The following is a 21,453-nucleotide window of genomic DNA, read 5'->3' as shown; positions in this document are numbered from 1 at the left end:
CTCGATTTTGCAGTGCGTCGGGGATGTTTGTCGAAGCTCGCGTGGACGGCTTCCAAGCCATAATGCGCAAGAGAGTGGCCTCCCTGATGCGCCGTGTTAGGGACAGCCCCAGCAGCCTTCTGAATACTGTTTTAACCAGGTTAGATTGTCCAATAGTAAAAAAATGGAATGCCATGCACATGGACAACAGGAGTGCTGTTGGGCTAAGTTAGTTATTTAAGTAGAAGTTTTAGTTTAATTTAAGTTATTTTAATAATATGCATATATATGTTAGTCTGTAAGGTATTCGTAATATGGGCCTTGTTGCCTGATTAAAATTATTAAATAAAATAAATTTCAGATGCAAGGAAAGACAGCAGAAGTGGCACATAGCGCTCGGGGATGAGGGCAAGGTGATTGCAGTCCTGACTGATAATATTCTGGAGATCAGGACAAAGCGCTCTGAGTATGCCACCATAGCAGCTCGGACTACAGGTGAGATATAGATTTCCCAATATAAGAGATTAAGAATGTTTTTTTTTTTTAATATATATTTCTAAAATTTAGACTAAGTATTATTTAAGTAACAATGTTGCTATGCCCTAATGGGTGCATGTTGTAACCTAAGATATAAATAAGACCTACTGTTAACACATGTATGCAATAAATGATATGAATATTTTTTTTTTTATATTTTACTGTGACGATGTCACCCCCCCGTACTGAGATCAAGAATGTGTTACTATATATTTGACCACCCTGGCTGTCACTACCTATTTGATACGGGTTATACATAAATAATAATAGAGAACTTGCATGCAAAGTAATAAAGTTTATTATTTTTATAGTATCCCGAGATGCATATCCCCAGTGGCGCAAGTTGGTGTGGAGTCCAGACTGCTCATTCCTGGCCATGGCTTATGGGAACGGTGTGGTCAGCTTCTTTGATCTGACTGCCTCTAACCTCTTCAACATACCAGCAGTAAGTAAAAAAGCATTTATTTAGACCTCATGGATGTCTCTGCCATTATGAAAAAATTTCAAAATGAATCAACAGATAAGTTGACATATGTTGTATGTTACATACTGTTCCGAGAGTGAATTTGTAAAAGTTACATTGTTCGTGTTGTTTTATTCTTAGTTATAGTATGTATATACCTAGTTATAGTAGTAGTATAGTTATAGTAGTAATTTATTATTTTTAATGTTAATAGACACTATCGCATTGGGTATCTGTAAGGATACCTGTAAGATTTATAAAAAAAAAAAAAATATTGTTGAAAAAATTCACGAAAATTGGTCGAGAAATGCAACCTGTAGAGGAGAACAGCCAAGCATACAAAAGGATTTATTCCCAAGCTGAATAGGTGATAGTTAATAGAATCGGGTGTTTGCGGAAATCTATATTAATTAAAACAAAATGTATCCTAGTGTACATTACGGAGCCTTAATATACTCATTAAAACCACAGAAACACTAATAGTACTACCGTACAGAAAATTCACTCCTTCACAAAAGCCAGATTTATTATTATTATTATTTCATTTTAGACAGGCAGCTGATGCTGGTACGTCTAAATCATAGTTCACTTAGCACAGTTAGCATAGTTTGTCTAGTCTATTTTTAAATTGATTAACACTTGCAGAGTTCACAACTTCTGAGGGTAATTTGTTCCAAGCCTTTACTACTCGGTTTGCAATAAAGTGTTTGCCGATATTTGTTTTGTGCTTTGTTGTTATTAGTTTAAGGTTGTGTCCTCTTGTGCGCGTGTTTGAGTTTCGAGCGAACAGATCGCCTAGTTCTGGACAGTCGTAATATCCGTTAATTATTTTGAACGTTTCGATCAAGTCGCCGCGTTCACGCCTTTTTTACATTTAGATATAAAATTATACCTACACTCGCCGCCTGCAAGCAAAATTGAAACTTATAACCGCGCACGAACCGTGAATCTTCTTTGCGCGCCGCAGTTTTATGACCGAGCTGCAAGTGTCGGCACGGGGTTGTCACTTGACAAGTTTTTGTACCTATACCTACTGATTTATTATTTTTAAGATAATTATTTATGTAGGAATTACAAACGTTGTTTCTGTAAACATACAATTTTTAGCCGGAGATAGTATGTCTGATTCTCACGGAAGTAGGTATGCCACAGAAGTACTTATTCCTTTGAAAATATGTCGGTCAATATAGTCCGGAATTTAAAAAAATATATTTTTCTGCTTCCTTGTTCTTCTGTTGATTCAGACATCCGTAAACAGAACATTATCTTTTATACAGATTAGATCGCGATTTAGGTTTCGAAGCCATTGCGTATTTTCAATTTTGCACGAGCGCCACGTGACACGACTATCGTGCGAGCCGAGCGGCAGCCCACTGCCATACACCTGCCCGGGCGGTGCGCCGGCCAAATATACCTAAACTGCGCAGTGACACCCCCCTGTTAAAACCCCAAAATTATATTTTTAAACTATTTAATTGACGATGAACGTCTTACATGGTAGATATGAAAAAGTGCAAGGGACAGTTAGGTATACCAAATTATTAATTAGCAAGCGCCTTTTTTTAAATATTTTTAGGATTGTACAAGACCAGGAGGGCTAGAGTGCAATGACAACACCCATGCAGTGGCCGACATCATTTTCATGCCACTCAGGGTAAAGGATAACAAATGGTGAGCAAAACATTATACTTTTCTTTTATGAGTCAGTACGGTAATCTACTAATCACACAATTCTTTCACTCTTAAACAGTATTGTAGTTAGCGAAAAAGCTATATGATGTATGATATAAAATCACCTCTCTATCTGTATCGTCAGGGATATACGTACGAGCCAGCGCCAGCCCTAGGGTCCCCTGTGGTGTCGACCAGCCGCATTGAATCCAGGGACCGGCCCGCTATCCCTTATCGGGGTTTTATAAGGGTATTGCATAAGGCTTAACTCACCATACCCTTTGCCAGACGAAACCCTTTGTTTTGCTTTTAAAAACCCTTATATAAAGCTACCACATTTGAGTAATCGGTAGCCCAAATACCCTTACAAAACCCTTATCATCCGCTCACCAACACCTTGCATATTGCTTATAAGGGTTAGCCTTATAAAGGGCTTCACTTTTAGCATATAAGCGTGCTAATTTAAGTCGTCTACCTTGTTCATAAAGCACACATTACTTCGAATCCGAGCGATCGTCGGCGGCGACGGCGGCGTTCTTTGACTAGGCACGTATTTTCTTTCCTTTTCATACACTACCGTAGATATATACTAATCCTGTCTCTTTCACGCAAAGGGAAACCTTTATAAAAAGCGCTTAAAGATAAGGGTAACCCTTATTAAGGGCTAGCCTTATTTTTGGTTAGCTTTTCGGTAAGGGTTAGTCAAAGGTAGGGGTATGAATGGGCTTGCAGTTCAAAAGGGAAAGTCTTTCAATGTGTTAGCCGTGTTTAAGTGTCGCCCATTGAAAGGGTTTTATCGCGGAAAGGGTTGTCCGGTCCCTGATTGAATCATGAATGCAGATTAGTCTTTAGACCAAATAAAGCATTGTTTTATTATTTGCCATGTAATTATTTCGTCTGTAACAGGGATGTTGCGAATATTCGCATCCGCATCCGCAACCGCGGAACTTCCGCATTATTTTCAAAATCCGCATCCGCATAAAATCGATGCGGAGCTTAATGCGGATGCGGATGTGGAACAGCTAGGTATAGGAACGTCTTAGCGGCGGCGTAAATGCTAGGTAATTTCGTCATTAGCCAATAGGAATCTTGTTTCGTTTTTGTGTTTCGTCGATCAAGCACTTAGTAGTAGTAGTAGTAGTAAACTCTTTATTGTACAAATATACATATTAAAAATTACATGGTACAAATAATAAGATGTACAAAGGCGAACTTATCCCTTTGAGGGATCTCTTCCAGTTAACCTTTGAGTAGATGAGAGGAGAAAGTGAAAAGAGGGTGACAAATGTAGCAAAATGTACAACAAGGTACCAGAAAGATAAAGGATATAAATACATACAAAATTAATAGGATAAACATATAATATATTACACAAAAAGGAATGGGGAAAATACACTAAAAATTGGAAAGAAGTAGAAAAATATAAAGCAACATACAATACAAATATAGGCACATTAATCAATCAGATAACCATAGCTTCTTTAACCTCTCCTTGAACGACGCAAGCGATTGCGCCTGTCTGAGCGAAACTGGCAGCTCATTCCACAGCTTCACTGAACGCACTGCGAAGGACTTGCTGTATCCACGAGATTTGTGAGAGGGGATGGCAAGTGATAAATCTGTGATCTTAGCCTATGACGGACAGCGACAAGATGTGAATAATTTGTTTTATTTGGACTTTAGTATACTAATGCGATTGTGGAGCACCTATATTCTTGTTCAAATACTAAAAGTTTCGTTTTTTTTAAATAAAAAATACTTAAGTGTAATATTTGACGTTTTTTATGTGCCCAATCTCGACATCCGCATCCGCATCCGCGGATGTAAGCTTTTAAAAATCCGCATCCGCGGATGTCAAAAAATCGGCATCCGCAACATCCCTGGTCTGTAACTACTAACGAACTAACACGGCTCAACCACCCAAAGAGGGTCTTGGCCTCCGAAACGAGAACACTCAACTTTTCCCTATCCTGCGCCGTTTCTGCCAATGAGGGCTAACGCGTATGAATTCGCCGCTAGGGGCGCTAGTGTGGATGGTGGTTTTCGCAAAGTTCGAAATGTCGAATGTCACTTGTTACTTCAATGACTGACAGCTGTTCTTTAGTCTTTTGGACCACCATCAACAGAGGCGCCAACTGGTGAGCAAAATAACGATAGCCCTCATTATCGGCTTGAAGCTGTCGCAGAAGCACTTCTACACTGTCTCCCCAGCGGTATCTGGGCCGACCTACCGGGCGGCCACCAGTCGGTCTTCCCAAGTACGCACTTTTGGCAGCCCGAAGTTTCCATGTTGGAGGTCGTCTGTGACAGTGTTAATTAATTCGTATATTGACAGGAACTGGGAGGTCCTGGTCGTGACATACGACGGTCGCATCCGCGGTTTCCTCATATCCGTGGAGGGCTGCGAGCTGCACCACTCGTTCAGCTTCCCCGGAGGCGCCGGTACTGTCGTGCCCTGCTCCACGCACAGCACGCTGCTGGTCGCCGGGCTGCCGAGGGCTGCAGTCAAGGTAGGTGCATTGGCACCGAAAAAAAAAAAGCATTTATTTCGGACAATTCGGAATTCATCTATCTTGCGAAGCGTGGCGTGGAAACCGTCAACGCTCGCGTCCGCAAACATCCCGGACGCGCTGCAGTATCGCGGCAGCCGGAACAGCACCCTGAAAGCATCATTGTACTGGACCCGCAGAGCAATAAGTGATCGTTGTGTATATCTGGTCCATAGGCCAGATATACACAACGATCGCTTAATCCACCACCACCACCACTACCCCACCACCACTCACACACACTGACAGCTGAGCTGTCTAACAGTTGTCAGCTAAATATTAAAACTAACTATAAATTGCTGGATCTGGCAGAATCAACCTTGCTAAACATATCGAGGAGTAAAAGCCATGAATGGGAACAAAAAATTGCTGGACCAATAATTAAATAATAATTTGTCTCATAACCAGACTGATTGACTTAGACTGATAAGACTCTTAATTGACTCAGTTATATATTTTAGAAGGCACGTGATCTTTTCAACTTGAAATACAAGCTTCTACTTTTTGGTTTGTCACTAACTAATTAACATTTGATTATTTCGATTAACTGTAAAGCCGACTTAATTGTTCTGTTAGTTATATTGATTGATTATTTACTTTTTACCTCACAGGACCCGTCCTCACCGCTGAGCGCTGGCATCACCGCCTGGCGCATTCTAAACGAAGCGCCCTGGTACAAACTATCTGTGGTATCTGACCAGTTGGAGACACAGCTAGCCAACCAAGGCTTTCAGTTTTATGTACCATTCGTCTCTACTAAGAACCTGGTGAGTTAAAGTTGAGATTTGATTTACTAGTAGTGACTATTAGTTACCTACTAGCTTTTGCTCGCGACTTCGTCTGCGTGGAATTAGTAATTTGGGTACCTAAATTTTTTGACAAATTTGCTTTTAAATCCATCCTTTTTTTCACCCCCAAATTGGGGTCCACTCTTTAACTTTCCACCCCATTTTTTAATACCCTTAAGGGAGGATTTCGGGGATAAAAATTATTCCCCACAGCCGTGGTACCGTTCGTATCTGCTAAAAACTTGGTAAGTCTTGTGATTGGTCACAAAGAAGAGTGCATGAGTCTAAGAACTGAATTTAAGCTGATACAAGCTCTCAGTAGTATCCGAATCCAATACTTATAGTCTCTTGAAAAAACCTCGGCAGGGACTCCACAGCCGCAGCGTTTATTTCGCAATTTCTTTAAAACCGGTCAGTGCGTGATCATTTACGTTCGAGGTTATGAGTAAATACGCCAACTCCTCTGTTTTAGCGCTAAATTTTACGTTACATTTACTGCTAGCGCGATAGCGCCAGCTACTCCCTACGCTTGTAGCCAGGAACACGTTTTCTCCACTTTGTAGCGAGAAGCGCCTACGAACAGAGAACCCGCCGAATGTGTCAAACTATATTTATTCTTACTACCGAGACGGAAAACTGCTAAATATATATTTTCTTTCAGGCTTTCATAGTCCAAATGGTGGTATCCCCGGACAACTCCAAGCTGGTCTGCCTCCACTGCAACGGCGACATCACAGTGTGGCGTCTCCCGCTCCTCAAGCTGCTGCACCGCTACCCGCTGGCTTCGCAGCCCCAGTGTGACCTGCAGAACCCACTCGTGAAGCAAGAGAGTGATGCCTTATCGCACCATGGGGGTGATGTCAGCTGGTGGAGCGACGAGGTACATTACTACTGTTACAATCTCACGCTCAGTCCATGAGTGACATCATAGTGTGGCGTCTCCCGCTCCTCAAGCTGTTGCACCGCTACCCGCTGGCTTCGCAGCCTCAGTGTGACCTCCAGAACCCACTCGTGAAGCAAGAGAGTGATGCCTTATCGCACCATGGGGGTGATGTCAGCTGGTGGAGCGACGAGGTACATTACTACTGTTACAATCTCACGCTCAGTCCATGAGTGACATCATAGTGTGGCGTCTCCCGCTCCTCAAGCTGTTGCACCGCTACCCGCTGGCTTCGCAGCCTCAGTGTGACCTCCAGAACCCACTCGTGAAGCAAGAGAGTGATGCCTTATCGCACCATGGGGGTGATGTCAGCTGGTGGAGCGACGAGGTACATTACTACTGTTACAATCTCACGCTCAGTCCATGAGTGACATCATAGTGTGGCGTCTCCCGCTCCTCAAGCTGTTGCACCGCTACCCGCTGGCTTCGCAGCCTCAGTGTGACCTCCAGAACCCACTCGTGAAGCAAGAGAGTGATGCCTTATCGCACCATGGGGGTGATGTCAGCTGGTGGAGCGACGAGGTACATTACTACTGTTACAATCTCACGCTCAGTCCATGAGTGACATCATAGTGTGGCGTCTCCCGCTCCTCAAGCTGTTGCACCGCTACCCGCTGGCTTCGCAGCCTCAGTGTGACCTCCAGAACCCACTCGTGAAGCAAGAGAGTGATGCCTTATCGCACCATGGGGGTGATGTCAGCTGGTGGAGCGACGAGGTACATTACTACTGTTACAATCTCACGCTCAGTCCATGAGTGACATCATAGTGTGGCGTCTCCCGCTCCTCAAGCTGTTGCACCGCTACCCGCTGGCTTCGCAGCCTCAGTGTGACCTCCAGAACCCACTCGTGAAGCAAGAGAGTGATGCCTTATCGCACCATGGGGGTGATGTCAGCTGGTGGAGCGACGAGGTACATTACTACTGTTACAATCTCACGCTCAGTCCATGAGTGACATCATAGTGTGGCGTCTCCCGCTCCTCAAGCTGTTGCACCGCTACCCGCTGGCTTCGCAGCCTCAGTGTGACCTCCAGAACCCACTCGTGAAGCAAGAGAGTGATGCCTTATCGCACCATGGGGGTGATGTCAGCTGGTGGAGCGACGAGGTACATTACTACTGTTACAATCTCACGCTCAGTCCATGAGTGACATCATAGTGTGGCGTCTCCCGCTCCTCAAGCTGTTGCACCGCTACCCGCTGGCTTCGCAGCCTCAGTGTGACCTCCAGAACCCACTCGTGAAGCAAGAGAGTGATGCCTTATCGCACCATGGGGGTGATGTCAGCTGGTGGAGCGACGAGGTACATTACTACTGTTACAATCTCACGCTCAGTCCATGAGTGACATCATAGTGTGGCGTCTCCCGCTCCTCAAGCTGTTGCACCGCTACCCGCTGGCTTCGCAGCCTCAGTGTGACCTCCAGAACCCACTCGTGAAGCAAGAGAGTGATGCCTTATCGCACCATGGGGGTGATGTCAGCTGGTGGAGCGACGAGGTACATTACTACTGTTACAATCTCACGCTCAGTCCATGAGTGACATCATAGTGTGGCGTCTCCCGCTCCTCAAGCTGTTGCACCGCTACCCGCTGGCTTCGCAGCCTCAGTGTGACCTCCAGAACCCACTCGTGAAGCAAGAGAGTGATGCCTTATCGCACCATGGGGGTGATGTCAGCTGGTGGAGCGACGAGGTACATTACTACTGTTACAATCTCACGCTCAGTCCATGAGTGACATCATAGTGTGGCGTCTCCCGCTCCTCAAGCTGTTGCACCGCTACCCGCTGGCTTCGCAGCCTCAGTGTGACCTCCAGAACCCACTCGTGAAGCAAGAGAGTGATGCCTTATCGCACCATGGGGGTGATGTCAGCTGGTGGAGCGACGAGGTACATTACTACTGTTACAATCTCACGCTCAGTCCATGAGTGACATCATAGTGTGGCGTCTCCCGCTCCTCAAGCTGTTGCACCGCTACCCGCTGGCTTCGCAGCCTCAGTGTGACCTCCAGAACCCACTCGTGAAGCAAGAGAGTGATGCCTTATCGCACCATGGGGGTGATGTCAGCTGGTGGAGCGACGAGGTACATTACTACTGTTACAATCTCACGCTCAGTCCATGAGTGACATCATAGTGTGGCGTCTCCCGCTCCTCAAGCTGTTGCACCGCTACCCGCTGGCTTCGCAGCCTCAGTGTGACCTCCAGAACCCACTCGTGAAGCAAGAGAGTGATGCCTTATCGCACCATGGGGGTGATGTCAGCTGGTGGAGCGACGAGGTACATTACTACTGTTACAATCTCACGCTCAGTCCATGAGTGACATCATAGTGTGGCGTCTCCCGCTCCTCAAGCTGTTGCACCGCTACCCGCTGGCTTCGCAGCCTCAGTGTGACCTCCAGAACCCACTCGTGAAGCAAGAGAGTGATGCCTTATCGCACCATGGGGGTGATGTCAGCTGGTGGAGCGACGAGGTACATTACTGCTGCTAATATTGTTATTCGCTCGATGTTCAACCTCAAAACTGATCAAATAAGTTGTCTTTAGAAATTAGCTTATTATGAAAATAACCGTCGTGTTTGTTTGCAGGAAGTAATTCTGTCTCGGTTCAGCGGAGCGGTGTCCGTGTGCAACATAGAGAACATGGTCAACATCCTCGGCAAGAAGCCTGAGTTCTTCCAAGGGGCCCCGAGGGTAAGGAAACAAACACAATGCAGTGTTCCGTCCATTGTATACTCGCTTTCCGTGAGGTTTCCTAGTACAACATTACCCTAAACATTAGTATAAGCGTGACTGTAAAAATTAAATAAATTTCATCTCCACCTAATGACAACGGGGAATCAACCCACCAACCAGGGATGTTGCGAAGGCTCACATCCGCGGATGCGGATGCGGATGTAGAGATTAGGCACACGAAAAACGTCAAATATTACACTTTAGTAAAGCCTGGCCAGTAATATATAATCATTGTCAAGAGGGCGCTGTTCATTCTCATGTATAGGGTGACAGTTCAGTATACATAGTATGAAAAAAATTGTTTCAGTGAAATTCCGCAACATGGCGCGTGATCATATACCTCCTGGTCAGGCTTTAATTTTTATTAAAAAAAAATGAAACTTTTAGTATTTGAACAAGAATATAGGTGCCCCACAATCGCATTACTATACTAAAGTCTAAATAAAACAAACTTTGCTCTTCTTGTCGCTGTCCGTCATAGGCTAAAGTGCTCGATCACAAAAACGAAACGAGATTTCTATTGGCCAATGACGAAATTACTAAGACGCTAAGACGTTCCTGTACCTACCTGTTCCACATCCGCATCCGCGTTAAGCTCCGCATCGATTTTATGCGGATGCGGATGAAAATAATGCGGAAATTCCGCGGTTGCGGATGCGGATGCGAATATTCGCAACATTCCTGCCACCAACCAACCAGAAGCCAACTGTGTATCCTATCCAGACAAAACAGATTGTTCCATAAAGGTACAATAGTATAGAAATTTCAGTAATTAGTAATTTATTGCTTTCATAGGTACAGTCGCCATCAGAAATATCGGAGCGACCGAGGTGCTCAAAAATATCTGAACAGGCACTCTAGCGCCTTGACAATAGAGGCGTGTTCAGATATTTGTGAGCACTTTGGCCGCTCCGATATATCTGATGGCGACTGTACAATAAGGTCTTACATTAAAATGGTGATCAAGCTATGAACCCTGTAAGGGCACTGCAAATTAAGCACGTAACTTACAATACTATAATATTACATAACATAAACTATATATATCTATAATTTTAGTAATTGTTGCCCTTATGCAGGTAACAATGGCGCACGCCGGAACATTCATGGTGCTCGAATGCGAATCCAACGTGCTACCATCTAAAAGAGCTCGTAGCGACGACACCGTAAGTACTTTACATTAAATATACCTCAAGCGTAAACGCGCGTGAGTCATATTAATATGAAAGCAAAACGAAACCGGGGTGTGAAAATAATAAAAAGCGTGATACGTTCGTTTTAGCGTACCCAATTGGATTATATTGACGTGATTTTTTTGCCGTTTTTTACGTAATGGTACGGAACCCTTCGTGCGCGAGTCCGACTCGCACTTGGCCGGTTTTTTCTAGGGCTCCCGGTATCCGTGCTACACACCAACCCGTGCGTCCGTGTTCTTACCCCGGCGGTGCTAAGTGTCCGAACTACACGAACCCGTCGAAGTCCGTGTCCGTGTAGTGCGTTCGGGAACGGACCTGTGTTCGGCTTCGGAGCCGCGGTCCTAGCGGTTCTGTTTTTAGGGTTCCGTACCTAAAGGGTAAAAACGGGACCGGAGTTTTAGACTCCTCTGTCCGTCTGTCCCGTCTGTCCCGTCTGTCCGTCTGTCTGTCACCAGGCTTTATCTCATGAACCGTGCCGTACTTAGCCATTGGACAAAGCCGAAATGTACATATACATTAGGGTATTTAGAATCAGTATACCAAGTATCATAACAACCGGTGTAGCGGTTACGAAGAAATTAACAAATTACGATTTTTTTATTTGGAGCAGCCTGTATGTGTTAATAGCTCCTGAGGTAATAAATAGTATGAAACCTTTTTCGACCTTATTGATTATCGTTTTTAGGGTTCCGTACCCAAAGGGTAAAAACGGGACCCTATTACTAAGACTCCGCTGTCCGTCTGTCACCAGGCTGTATCTCATGAACCGTGATAGCTACAGCAGCTGACAATTGAAATTTTCACAGACGATGTATTTCTGTTGCCGCTGTAACAACAAATACGAAAAAGAACGGAATTCTAGGTGCGCGAGTCCGACTCGCACTTGGCCGGTTTTTTTTTGTTTTGCTTGTTATTGTTAATGTGTTATTGTTCGATATTAAACTTGTGATTCTTCTCTCTTATAAAGAACGCGTCCGATCGTCACTATACGTCGAGAACGGGCCGGACCCGTGTGTAATTAATATCCGTGCATCCGGACACACGGGTAACACGGGTACACGGACCCTAATTACCCGTTCCGAACGGGTCACAAACAGGGACCGGCCCGCTATCCCTTATCGGGGTTTTATAAGGGTATTGCATAAGGCTTAACTCACCATACCCTTTGCCAGACGAAACCCTTTGTTTTGGTTTTTAAAACCCTTATATAAAGCTACCACATTTGAGTAATCGGTAGCCCAAATACCCTTACAAAACCCTTATCATCCGCTCACCAACACCTTGCATATTGCTTATAAGGGTTAGCCTTATAAAGGGCTTCCCTTTTAGCATATAAGCGTGCTAATGTAAGTCGTCTACCTTGTTCATAAAGCACACATTACTTCGAATCCGAACGATCGTCGGCGGCGACGGCGGCGTTCTTTGACTAGGCACGTATTTTCTTTCCTTTTCATACACTACCGTAGATATATACTAATCCTGTCTCTTTCACGCAAAGGGAAACCTTTATAAAAAGCGCTTAAAGATAAGGGTAACCCTTATTAAGGGCTAGCCTTATATTTGGTTAGCTTTTCAATAAGGGTTAGTCAAAGGTAAGGGTATGAATGGGCTTACAGTTTAAAAGGGAAAGTCTTTCAATGTGTTAGCCGTGTTTAAGTGTCGCCCATTGAAAGGGTTTTATCGCGGAAAAGGTTGTCCGGTCCTGGTCACAAATCCGGTTTCGTGTAACACGAGAACGGAGCTCCGGCGACTGGTACACGAAACTCGGACGCGACCGCGAGCCCTAGTTTTTTCTGGGCTTATTTTTTGACTTATAAAATAAAAGCTCTCTAAAAATAAAGATGATTTAAATGAATGCCCAAGGCAAACGAAAGATGTTGCATCAATACGTTAGTGTAAGCGTTTTTTGATTTAAAGTGAAATTTTAAAGCTCACATTTTTATGATTCAGCAAAATTCTTATTTTGATTTCAGCTGGAAATAGTACAAATCGAACCAGACACTGAAGACACGATGCTCGATCTGACTCGAGAACTATTTAAATGGATCATGTTCGCTATAACTGACATGGAGACCTTCCAACCCCGGCCAAAAAGAGTTACGGTGGTCGCTCGTGTGTATAGATTACTTGGGGTTAGAAGCACTACACCACAGGAGTTATTTTCTAGAAAGGTATGTGTCTTATAGTAAACTGAAAACTAGAGATGCAACGGATAGTTGTTTAGCCGGATACCAGATACCGGATGTTTGGCCTGACCATCGGCCGAATATTCGGTATCCGGCCGCCGAATATTCGGCTGACGGAACCATACCTACATATCGGTTTTTCAGGTGAGCACGCGCATTTTGTAGGTTTTGACCTGTTTCGTAGTGAACGTTCGCGCGGACTTATTTCTAGGTTCGAAATGAGTGCGCGTGCGAGTAGAATGTTTAATAAAAAAAACCAATTTGTTTACTCCGAAATATAAAATACTAGCTTTTGCCCGCGACTTCGTCTGCGTGGACTTAGTAACCGCAACTAGAGTAAGAATAGCGCCTGGAAAAAATCTCATAGCAATCTAAATTTGAGCATATTATGCACACAAATTAGCAGACACTTTATTAATTATCTCAATTCCACCCCGCTTTTTACTTCCTTAAGGGATGATTTTCGGGATAAAAACTATCCTATGTCCTTCTCAGGGACTCAACCTATCACTATGCCAAATTTCATCTAAATCGATTCAGCGGTTTAAGCATGAAGAGGGAACACACAGACAGACAGACTTTCGCATTTATAATATTAGTATGGATGTAATACAATGTGCAATAGGGGTTATTAATGCAATGTTCTCCCACCAGAGTGTAGCACTAGCCCGTTTAGTAAACCATAGAGTAACTTACACATACTGCGCATTTAACAGGTTTTTGTCAAGTTTTCAGACATAATAAAATATGACATTGATGCATCAAGGCGGTTTGTTTACAGAGGACCTACCGGGAAACGCGAATCCGAAATTTCGCTATCTGCCTCTTTACCGCTCGAATATGCAAGAGTGACAAAGATGTTAGATAATGAAATTGAGATTTTCTTGTTTTGCGATAGACCCTCAGATTATGGCAGTGGCGCCCCTTGCGCAGAGTTTCGCGTAATATTCCCTATTGTGTAGTTATTATTGGCTTTTTTAGATCGAGAGCGGCAACTACACTGAAGCTCTGGCGTTAGCGAAGGAGTTTGGACTTGACAGTGATTTAGTTTACCAGCAGCAGTGGCGCAAGAATGCCGTTTCCACAGATGCTATACAGAAATACCTGGTAAATATATAACTTACCTTACTTATATCACAGGGCGGACACGCTATACATCAAAAATCACTTGCGTTTCTATGTGTGAACGGCACGTGTACACGCGGCATGCGTCATAGTGTGAGTAAGTTGCTTAAAAATAGTACTGAGAGTACGCCAGAAGTCCGCCAGATTACAGTCGCGGGGCGAGGTCACTCGAGTCGGGGCGGGGCGGTGCGTGGCCGTTCTGTATGATAATACTATTACTTATTCTGTGCTTATATACTTATTAACCCTTTGATTGACATAAATCATATACAAAATTGTCACCAAAGCTAAATAATATAGCCACAGCTTAAGCGTAAAAATATAAACCTTAAACGAAAGCATAAGTTGTGTGGTGTTGCGGGTGTCCATGGGCGGCGGTGATCGCTTACCATCAGGTGATCCGTCTGCTCGTTTGCCTCCTATACCATGAAAAAAAGCATGAAGAACTGTACGCCATAACAATAACGCTTATTTTTCTAATTTATATTAACGAATTACCCAAAATTGTCAATGAATTATGCGTTCTATTTGCCGATGACGCTACACTTTTATTTTCAGGATCACTAACTGATGAGCAACTTGAACACAATATAAACAACACACTAGGCACTGTAATTGAATGGCTGAAAACACTAAACCTTAATGTTAACTTAAACAAAACAAAACTCGTTCAATTTAGAAATTATAGAACTTCACCTATGTCTATCACCGTAACACAAGAAGCGGTGCCAATAGAACAAGTGGACAGTGCTAAATTCCTAGGAATTACAATAGATTCTCATCTCAATTGGAAGTCTCACATTGCTGATTTAAACTGTAAAATTGCAAAAGCAGCTTATGCCTTATCTATACTCTCTGAAACATGTTCAGAAAATGTAGTTAAGAGCGCATACTATGGAAATGTACATTCACAACTCACTTATGGCATAATTTATTGGGGTGACTCTGTTGATGTTCTTACTACATTCAGGTTACAAAAAAGATGCTTACGAAACATGTTTCACTTGCACCACCGTCACTCAGTTAGAAATGTTTTCAAGGAAAAGCAGATTTTGACTCTAACTGGAATCTATATACTCGAGCTTTGCCTCTTTGTAAAGCGCAATGGAGAGTATTTCACAAAACTGTCCTCAATTAATAATAACTTGCGCGTGCAATATAAATATAATTATCGTATCCCAAAGGTGAACAATAAGCTTATGGATAAAAGTGCCTACATTGCAGCAATAAAAGTTTTTAACAAGTTGCCTGTTGAAATAAAGTCAGTCGAATGCAAACAATTTAAAACCATTCTAAAAAAATGGCTTATTAGTAGAGTGTTCTACAGCATGAAAGAATTTGACGCTTATGACAATAGTGCATGCATGTATTAATTTTGTTATTTAGTTATAGGTTAGTCTTAAGTATAAGTATATTGTACGTCCGTGATGGACAAACTGTTGAATCCTAAATGTATTATTACCAACATCGTACACAGTTATACAATAAATATTATCTTATCTTATCTAATGAATATGCGTTATTGGCATTGAGAGCATTACCATTTACGACGACCTTAGGCGGTTTCTTGTTCAAAGTTGTTTTTGTTTCGTTATCTGATTGCATTATCTACAAGAATGCACCCTGAATTTTTGATCCCGATAGGCGACTTGGAAATTTCAACTGTCTAGCTATAACGGTTCATGAGATACAGCCTGGTGACAGACGGACAGACAGACAGGCATCGGAGTCTTAGTAATAGGGTCCCGTTTTTAGGGTTCCGTTACCCAAAAGGTAAAAACGGAATCCTATTGCTAAGACTTCGTTGTCTGTCTGTCCGTCTGTCACCAGGCTGTATCTCATGAACCGTTATAGCTAGACAGTTGAAATTTTCACAGGTGATGTATTTCTGTTGCCGCTATAACAACAAATACTAAAAACAGAATAATAGTTATTTGTTATACAAGGGTGCAAAGTTGTATTTTACCCGCGAGTGTGAAATTGAAACACTAGCCAGCGAGCGAGCGAGTGAGCGTAGCGAGTGTTTCAACACACGAGAAGTAAAATACATTTGCACCCGTGTGTAACACAAAACTTTTCACCTCACTATAGCGAGGAAAGTGCAACATCCACAGGCGTTAGATCATCTTCATCACTGGAATCACTCTTTTTTTAACGATATTATAACAAAAAACTGGAAATTTTGTATTTTTACGTAAGAAGTTTTAAAGTAAAAAATTTGTTGACAATGTTGACATTTCTGACGTATGAAATGTCAATGATGCGTTTTGAAATTGCATCGACTCAACTTGTGCGTTATTATATTTAACATCATTATTAGAAAACAAACGTTTTTTATGGAATTTTAAGGTTTATGACTTAAAATCATTAAATAAAGGTAAATTTGGTATTTTTTATTAAATTCTCAAACCATTTATTTAATGATAACGAACAATTATTATGAGCGTTTTACGTTTTGTTATCTGTGAAAAGCTACTTAAACACGCTCCATCCAAGGTCAAATTACTTTCTCGACTAGTGGATAAAATGCGTTTTTCCCCGCTTGTTTTAAAGGATAAAAAACGGCTTTCCGAGCTAGTGAGGGGAAAAATAAATATTTAAGTGGGGCGTTTGTTGTAACTTGTTTTTTGCCGTTTTTATAGATAATGGTACGGAACGGAACCCTTCGTACGCAAGTCCGACTCGCACTTGGCCGGTTTTTACCCTTTGGGTACGGAACCCTAAGAAACCTCTATAATACTATATTGCATTTATAAAACAGAGTAAAGTATCGAAGAAGATCTGGGCAGTGCATCAGTGCGTGGACCGACTGCCGGAAACACTGCCCGCCGCCAAGGAACTGCTACACTTCGGCCTCAAGCTGACCAACGAGGAAATACTTCATGGTAAGGATGTGTGCACTATCTCCATGAATCTTTTTTTTTAATAATAATAAAATCTTTATTGCTTTAAAGCTTGGATATTACATTTCACATTATAAAGTTTCAAAATCAAAATCTAGTATAATTTGATCGGGCATGAGGGGTGGGGGGAAATGACCGAACGGGATAGTCTTATGTATCTTTCAGTAGGAGTAGCAGAGAAAGCGCTGTTATTGTTTGTTCTTGTCACAGTCTCACTTTCTTTTTAATTCCCCACCGTAAATTTAGTATGGTTTAAAGTTCAACCAAGTATCAAGTATGGTGGTGGTGGTGGTAATCTACTCGACCAATCATATTGTCTCATTGCGTATGTTCTGTTCCTCACGGGCGCACGCGTATAGATCATCTGTGTAATGCTAGGTCTATGACTATCTCTCTCGGAAGTCCTTTTCTAGCAAAAGCTGTCAGAAAGTGACATCCGCATGTATTACAAGTTACAAGCTTTTGAGAAACGGGCCCCTGCTCTATCCATACTTCCATACTAATATTATAAATGCGAAACTCTGTCTGTCTGTCTGCCTGTCTGTGTGTTACCTCTTCACGCTTAAACCGCTGAACCGATTTAGTTGAAATTTGGTATACAGATAGTTTGAGTCCCGGGGAAGGACATAGGATACTTTTTATCCCAGAACTCACCCCTCAAGGGGGTGAAAAGGGGGATGGAAATTTGTATGGGGAATCAATAACCGCTGAACCGATTTAGATGAAACTTGGTATAGGGATAGTTTGAGCTGTGTGCTGTGTGTGTATGGGCTGTGATACAGAATAACTTTTATCCCCGAAATCATCCCTTAAGGGTGTAAAAAAATGGGGTGGAAATGTATAGTGTGGACCAATTTGGGGGTGAAAAAAGGATGTATTAAAAAGCAGATTTGTTTAAGAATAAAGGTACCCAAATTACTAATTCCACGCAGACGAAGTCGCGGGCAAAAGCTAGTAATATTATAAATGCGAAAGTCTGTCTGTCTGTCTGTCTTTCTGTCTGTGTGTTCCCTCTTCACGTTTAAACCGCTGAATCGATTTAGATGACATTTGGCATAGAGATAGGTTGAATCCCTGAGAAGGACATAGGATAGTTTTTATCCCGAAAATCATCCCTTAAGAAAGCGGGGTGGAATTGAGATAATTAACGAAGTGCCTGCTAATTTGTGTGCATAATATGCTCAAATTGAGTGATTGCTATGAGAATTTTTCCAGGCGCTATACTTTAGCTGCTGTTACTAAGTCCACGCAGACGAAGTCGTAAAAGCTAGTGAGAAATAATACTGAATTTTGTAATATCTTTTCAGAAATAAACAAGGACAAAGAGGAGAAGATAGAAAAGCCAGATTTGATAGAACTATCAGACCTGAATGCATATACTAGTGAGCTGCTTCGCTGCCGCCATGTGATGCTATTTTATAGGCAGCGCGTCTCGCTCTATGAAGTAAGGATAATACAGACCGTATAGTGATCTAAATATTTTGAAATATGTCTCACGATAATTTAATTTCGAATTAAGGATAGGACTTAATTGCAAAAAAAATGTTGAGCGTAGCGAGGGACTCGAAAACACGAGATGTAAAATAACTTTGCTCTTGTGTTGCGCACAATATTTTTTCACCTCAGCAGCTCGAACAAGTCTACTTTCGTCACTCCAGGGAGTGAAGAAATTGCGACTTTCCTCACTCCAGGGAGTGAAACAAAGTAGCTTTTTAATTTAATGAAGGCCATGAACTGCCACTTCATACTTTAATTACAATTTTTTTTGTTGTTCTGAATTATTCTCTGTAATTCGAAATACATTTTAACCTTTAATATGTTCTCACTACTGAGGTGAAAAATTATGCGTGCAACACGAGAGCAAAGTTATTTCACATCTCGTGTTTTTGAGTCCCTCGCTACGCTTAAGATTCTAACTTAATCTTTCGCTTTCTCGGGACTCAAAATAACCACTTGCAAGAAAAACCAACTTTCCTCTCTTGTTGCACAAATAACTATTTCACCTCAGTAGTGAGTCAGTGCGACTTTCCTCACTCCAGGGAGCGACGACAGTAGGCTTGTCGAGCTGCTAAGGTAAAAAACACATTGCCCCTTTTCTCTTTTCTCCCAGGCAATACTCCGCTGCGAAAAATCGACTTACGTAAAAGACGAATACGACCGCCTCCGCGCCAACAGCCTCGTCCACAGCTCCGTCGAGCTCGCCAAGGAAGGCCGCATAGAGGCGCTCACTTGTCTGTGGCCGCATATCAAAACTGTGCCCATGCAGTTGGCAGTGCTGGAGAGCTTGCCAGAGACAATCAATCCGATGGACTATCAGCATCTGCTGCCGGTGGACAGGAAATCTGAGTGGACAGAGAGGAGTCCGGTGAAGGTGGAGTATGAGAGTGATTGGTGCAGGAAGGAGATCTTTAGGTTGGTATTGAGGTTTTTGACTTTTTATACTTGAAGCTATAATCATAATAATCATAATAATTTATTTATAAAACCAATTTACACGTCAATAATAAATAATTAATAATAGTGATTTCCCAATAATAGTGATCTAGTTATTAGGTATAAACAGTTCTGATTAATAATAATTAACTAAATGTTTTAATAATAATTGTCAATATAATAATGTATACCGCAAATGGTGGAATTAACATATGATAATAGTAAGCATTATGCCTTACACGCAATGAATTCGTCATAGCTATAAAACGATTGCTCGATAAGCCACTGCTTTAGGTGGAATTTAAAGCTGGCCAAGCTTGGAGCATTAATTATGTTTCTAGGCAACTTATTGTAGACAGTGGGACCCATGACGTGGGTGAGTTTAGATGACTTGGTCAACGTCCGGCTTATACCCGCAATCTTATCTGCGTTCCGCGTTTCGTACGAGCTTAACATTCTAAATGTTTTAAATGCCGCCAGATGAACTCTTACATATACAGCCACATGCAGAATGACTATTGCTGGCAGTGTTAATATACCTAGCTTAATAAACAGAGGCTTCGCGTGGGTATCGTGGGGTACTCGAGCGATAATTCTGACTGCGCGTTTTTGAACACCCGCTCCCACTCTGCACAGCGACCCCAAAGCTCAGCTCCATACTGCAGCAGCGAGTGCACCGTGGCGAAGTAGCACGTGCGCGCCGCCTCTGCGGACACCGACCTCGCAACCCGGCCCAGTGCGAAGCACGCGCTCCCCAATTTTCCGCACAGCTTGTCTACATGCTGATTCCAAGCCAGGCACGTGTCAATCTCAAACCCTAGGAAGGTTGTGTTGCTGGCTTGTTCCAGTACCTCATTGCGTACCCTGACAGTGAGCGGTCTTGTCGGACGGCCAGCGAGATTGAAAACAACGTAATGGGTGCATACATGGGGCTATACAAGCTGAACGTAGAAAGTTTTGAATAAATGAATCCAATATTGTCATAGGGAGTGGTAGGGAAATTAAAATACTGATACTAAAGATACTTGATTGATAATGATGAGTTGATGACATAATGATTAATGATTTTGGTATTATTTGGTTACTCCAATTTTGATTGTATTTTCTGAAATCCATATCGTCGCTATACTTACTCAACCTCATATCTGCAACAATCATTTGATGGAAATGTCGCTTTTCTTTCATTCGGAATACGGGTGTTTGTCATCAAATGAGTGTTGCCAATACGAGGTTGAGTAAGTATAGCGGCGATATTTGAAAAAAAAAAAAATAAGACTTACATTTTGAAATTATTCGCCATATCGCTAGATTTTTTATTGCATTTTGTTGTTGATTTTTGATTAATGGTTCTTAATTTGTGTTGCGGCTCCTACCAATGGAGGGGAAGTGGGGACCATACACCGCCTAAACCAGTTGGCCCATCTACCGCTCCCCCGCCGCCTATAGACGCCCAGCGAGCCACTTGGCTCTGAGATACACGCAATATATTTGTCTCATACATACATTTAATTATTAAGTACCTTTGTGGAACCAGAATTAGAAGCTGTTTTAAAGTATCTGCGATTTTTATTTAATACTCAAGACTCCAAGCTTGAACAATTTGTTTAGATCAATTTGGAGTTCGAACTGGTCTGAAGACAGCTCGCCGGACTCCGAAACGGCCGCTGCTAACGACGATATAACTCAATGGTATGTGAATTTTACTCTAAACTTTACCCTGTTATATTTATTTTATTTTATTTATTAGGAAAACTTACAGCTGAAGTAGCACGTTAGGTAATAACATAGAAGCAGTGAGCCAATTACAAGTTTCCACAGATAGAAACTGCGTAAAGTGCATGATGTGCGAAATTACAACTAATAATACTTACTAACTTATAAATATACTTTACTTATCTTACTAGAGAGGGAAAATTGGTTTAAACAGTTAACAAGAAGAACAAAAGAGAGAAAAAAGAA

General features: G+C 42.4%; 1 protein-coding gene across 1 annotated transcript in view; it reads left to right on the top strand.

Moving 5' to 3' along the window:
• The window catches only part of LOC134756243 (NBAS subunit of NRZ tethering complex-like), a 99,180-nt gene that overhangs the window by 887 nt on the left and 76,840 nt on the right, over positions 1 to 21,453 (top strand). The window contains exons 3-16 of the mRNA XM_063693070.1: positions 341 to 474; positions 828 to 961; positions 2,556 to 2,650; positions 4,986 to 5,160; positions 5,811 to 5,966; positions 6,649 to 6,867; positions 9,505 to 9,609; positions 10,731 to 10,817; positions 12,821 to 13,018; positions 14,015 to 14,140; positions 16,920 to 17,043; positions 18,369 to 18,505; positions 19,172 to 19,473; positions 21,103 to 21,183. Coding sequence (XP_063549140.1) covers positions 341 to 474; positions 828 to 961; positions 2,556 to 2,650; positions 4,986 to 5,160; positions 5,811 to 5,966; positions 6,649 to 6,867; positions 9,505 to 9,609; positions 10,731 to 10,817; positions 12,821 to 13,018; positions 14,015 to 14,140; positions 16,920 to 17,043; positions 18,369 to 18,505; positions 19,172 to 19,473; positions 21,103 to 21,183 — 2,073 coding nt within the window. The remainder of the gene's footprint in view (positions 1 to 340; positions 475 to 827; positions 962 to 2,555; positions 2,651 to 4,985; positions 5,161 to 5,810; positions 5,967 to 6,648; positions 6,868 to 9,504; positions 9,610 to 10,730; positions 10,818 to 12,820; positions 13,019 to 14,014; positions 14,141 to 16,919; positions 17,044 to 18,368; positions 18,506 to 19,171; positions 19,474 to 21,102; positions 21,184 to 21,453) is intronic.

This window comes from Cydia strobilella, chromosome 3 (assembly GCF_947568885.1).
Source record: "Cydia strobilella chromosome 3, ilCydStro3.1, whole genome shotgun sequence".
NCBI classification, from domain to species: domain Eukaryota; kingdom Metazoa; phylum Arthropoda; class Insecta; order Lepidoptera; family Tortricidae; genus Cydia; species Cydia strobilella.
Note: the sequence above shows the minus strand (reverse complement) of the source record. Positions and strands in the feature narration are given on the sequence as shown.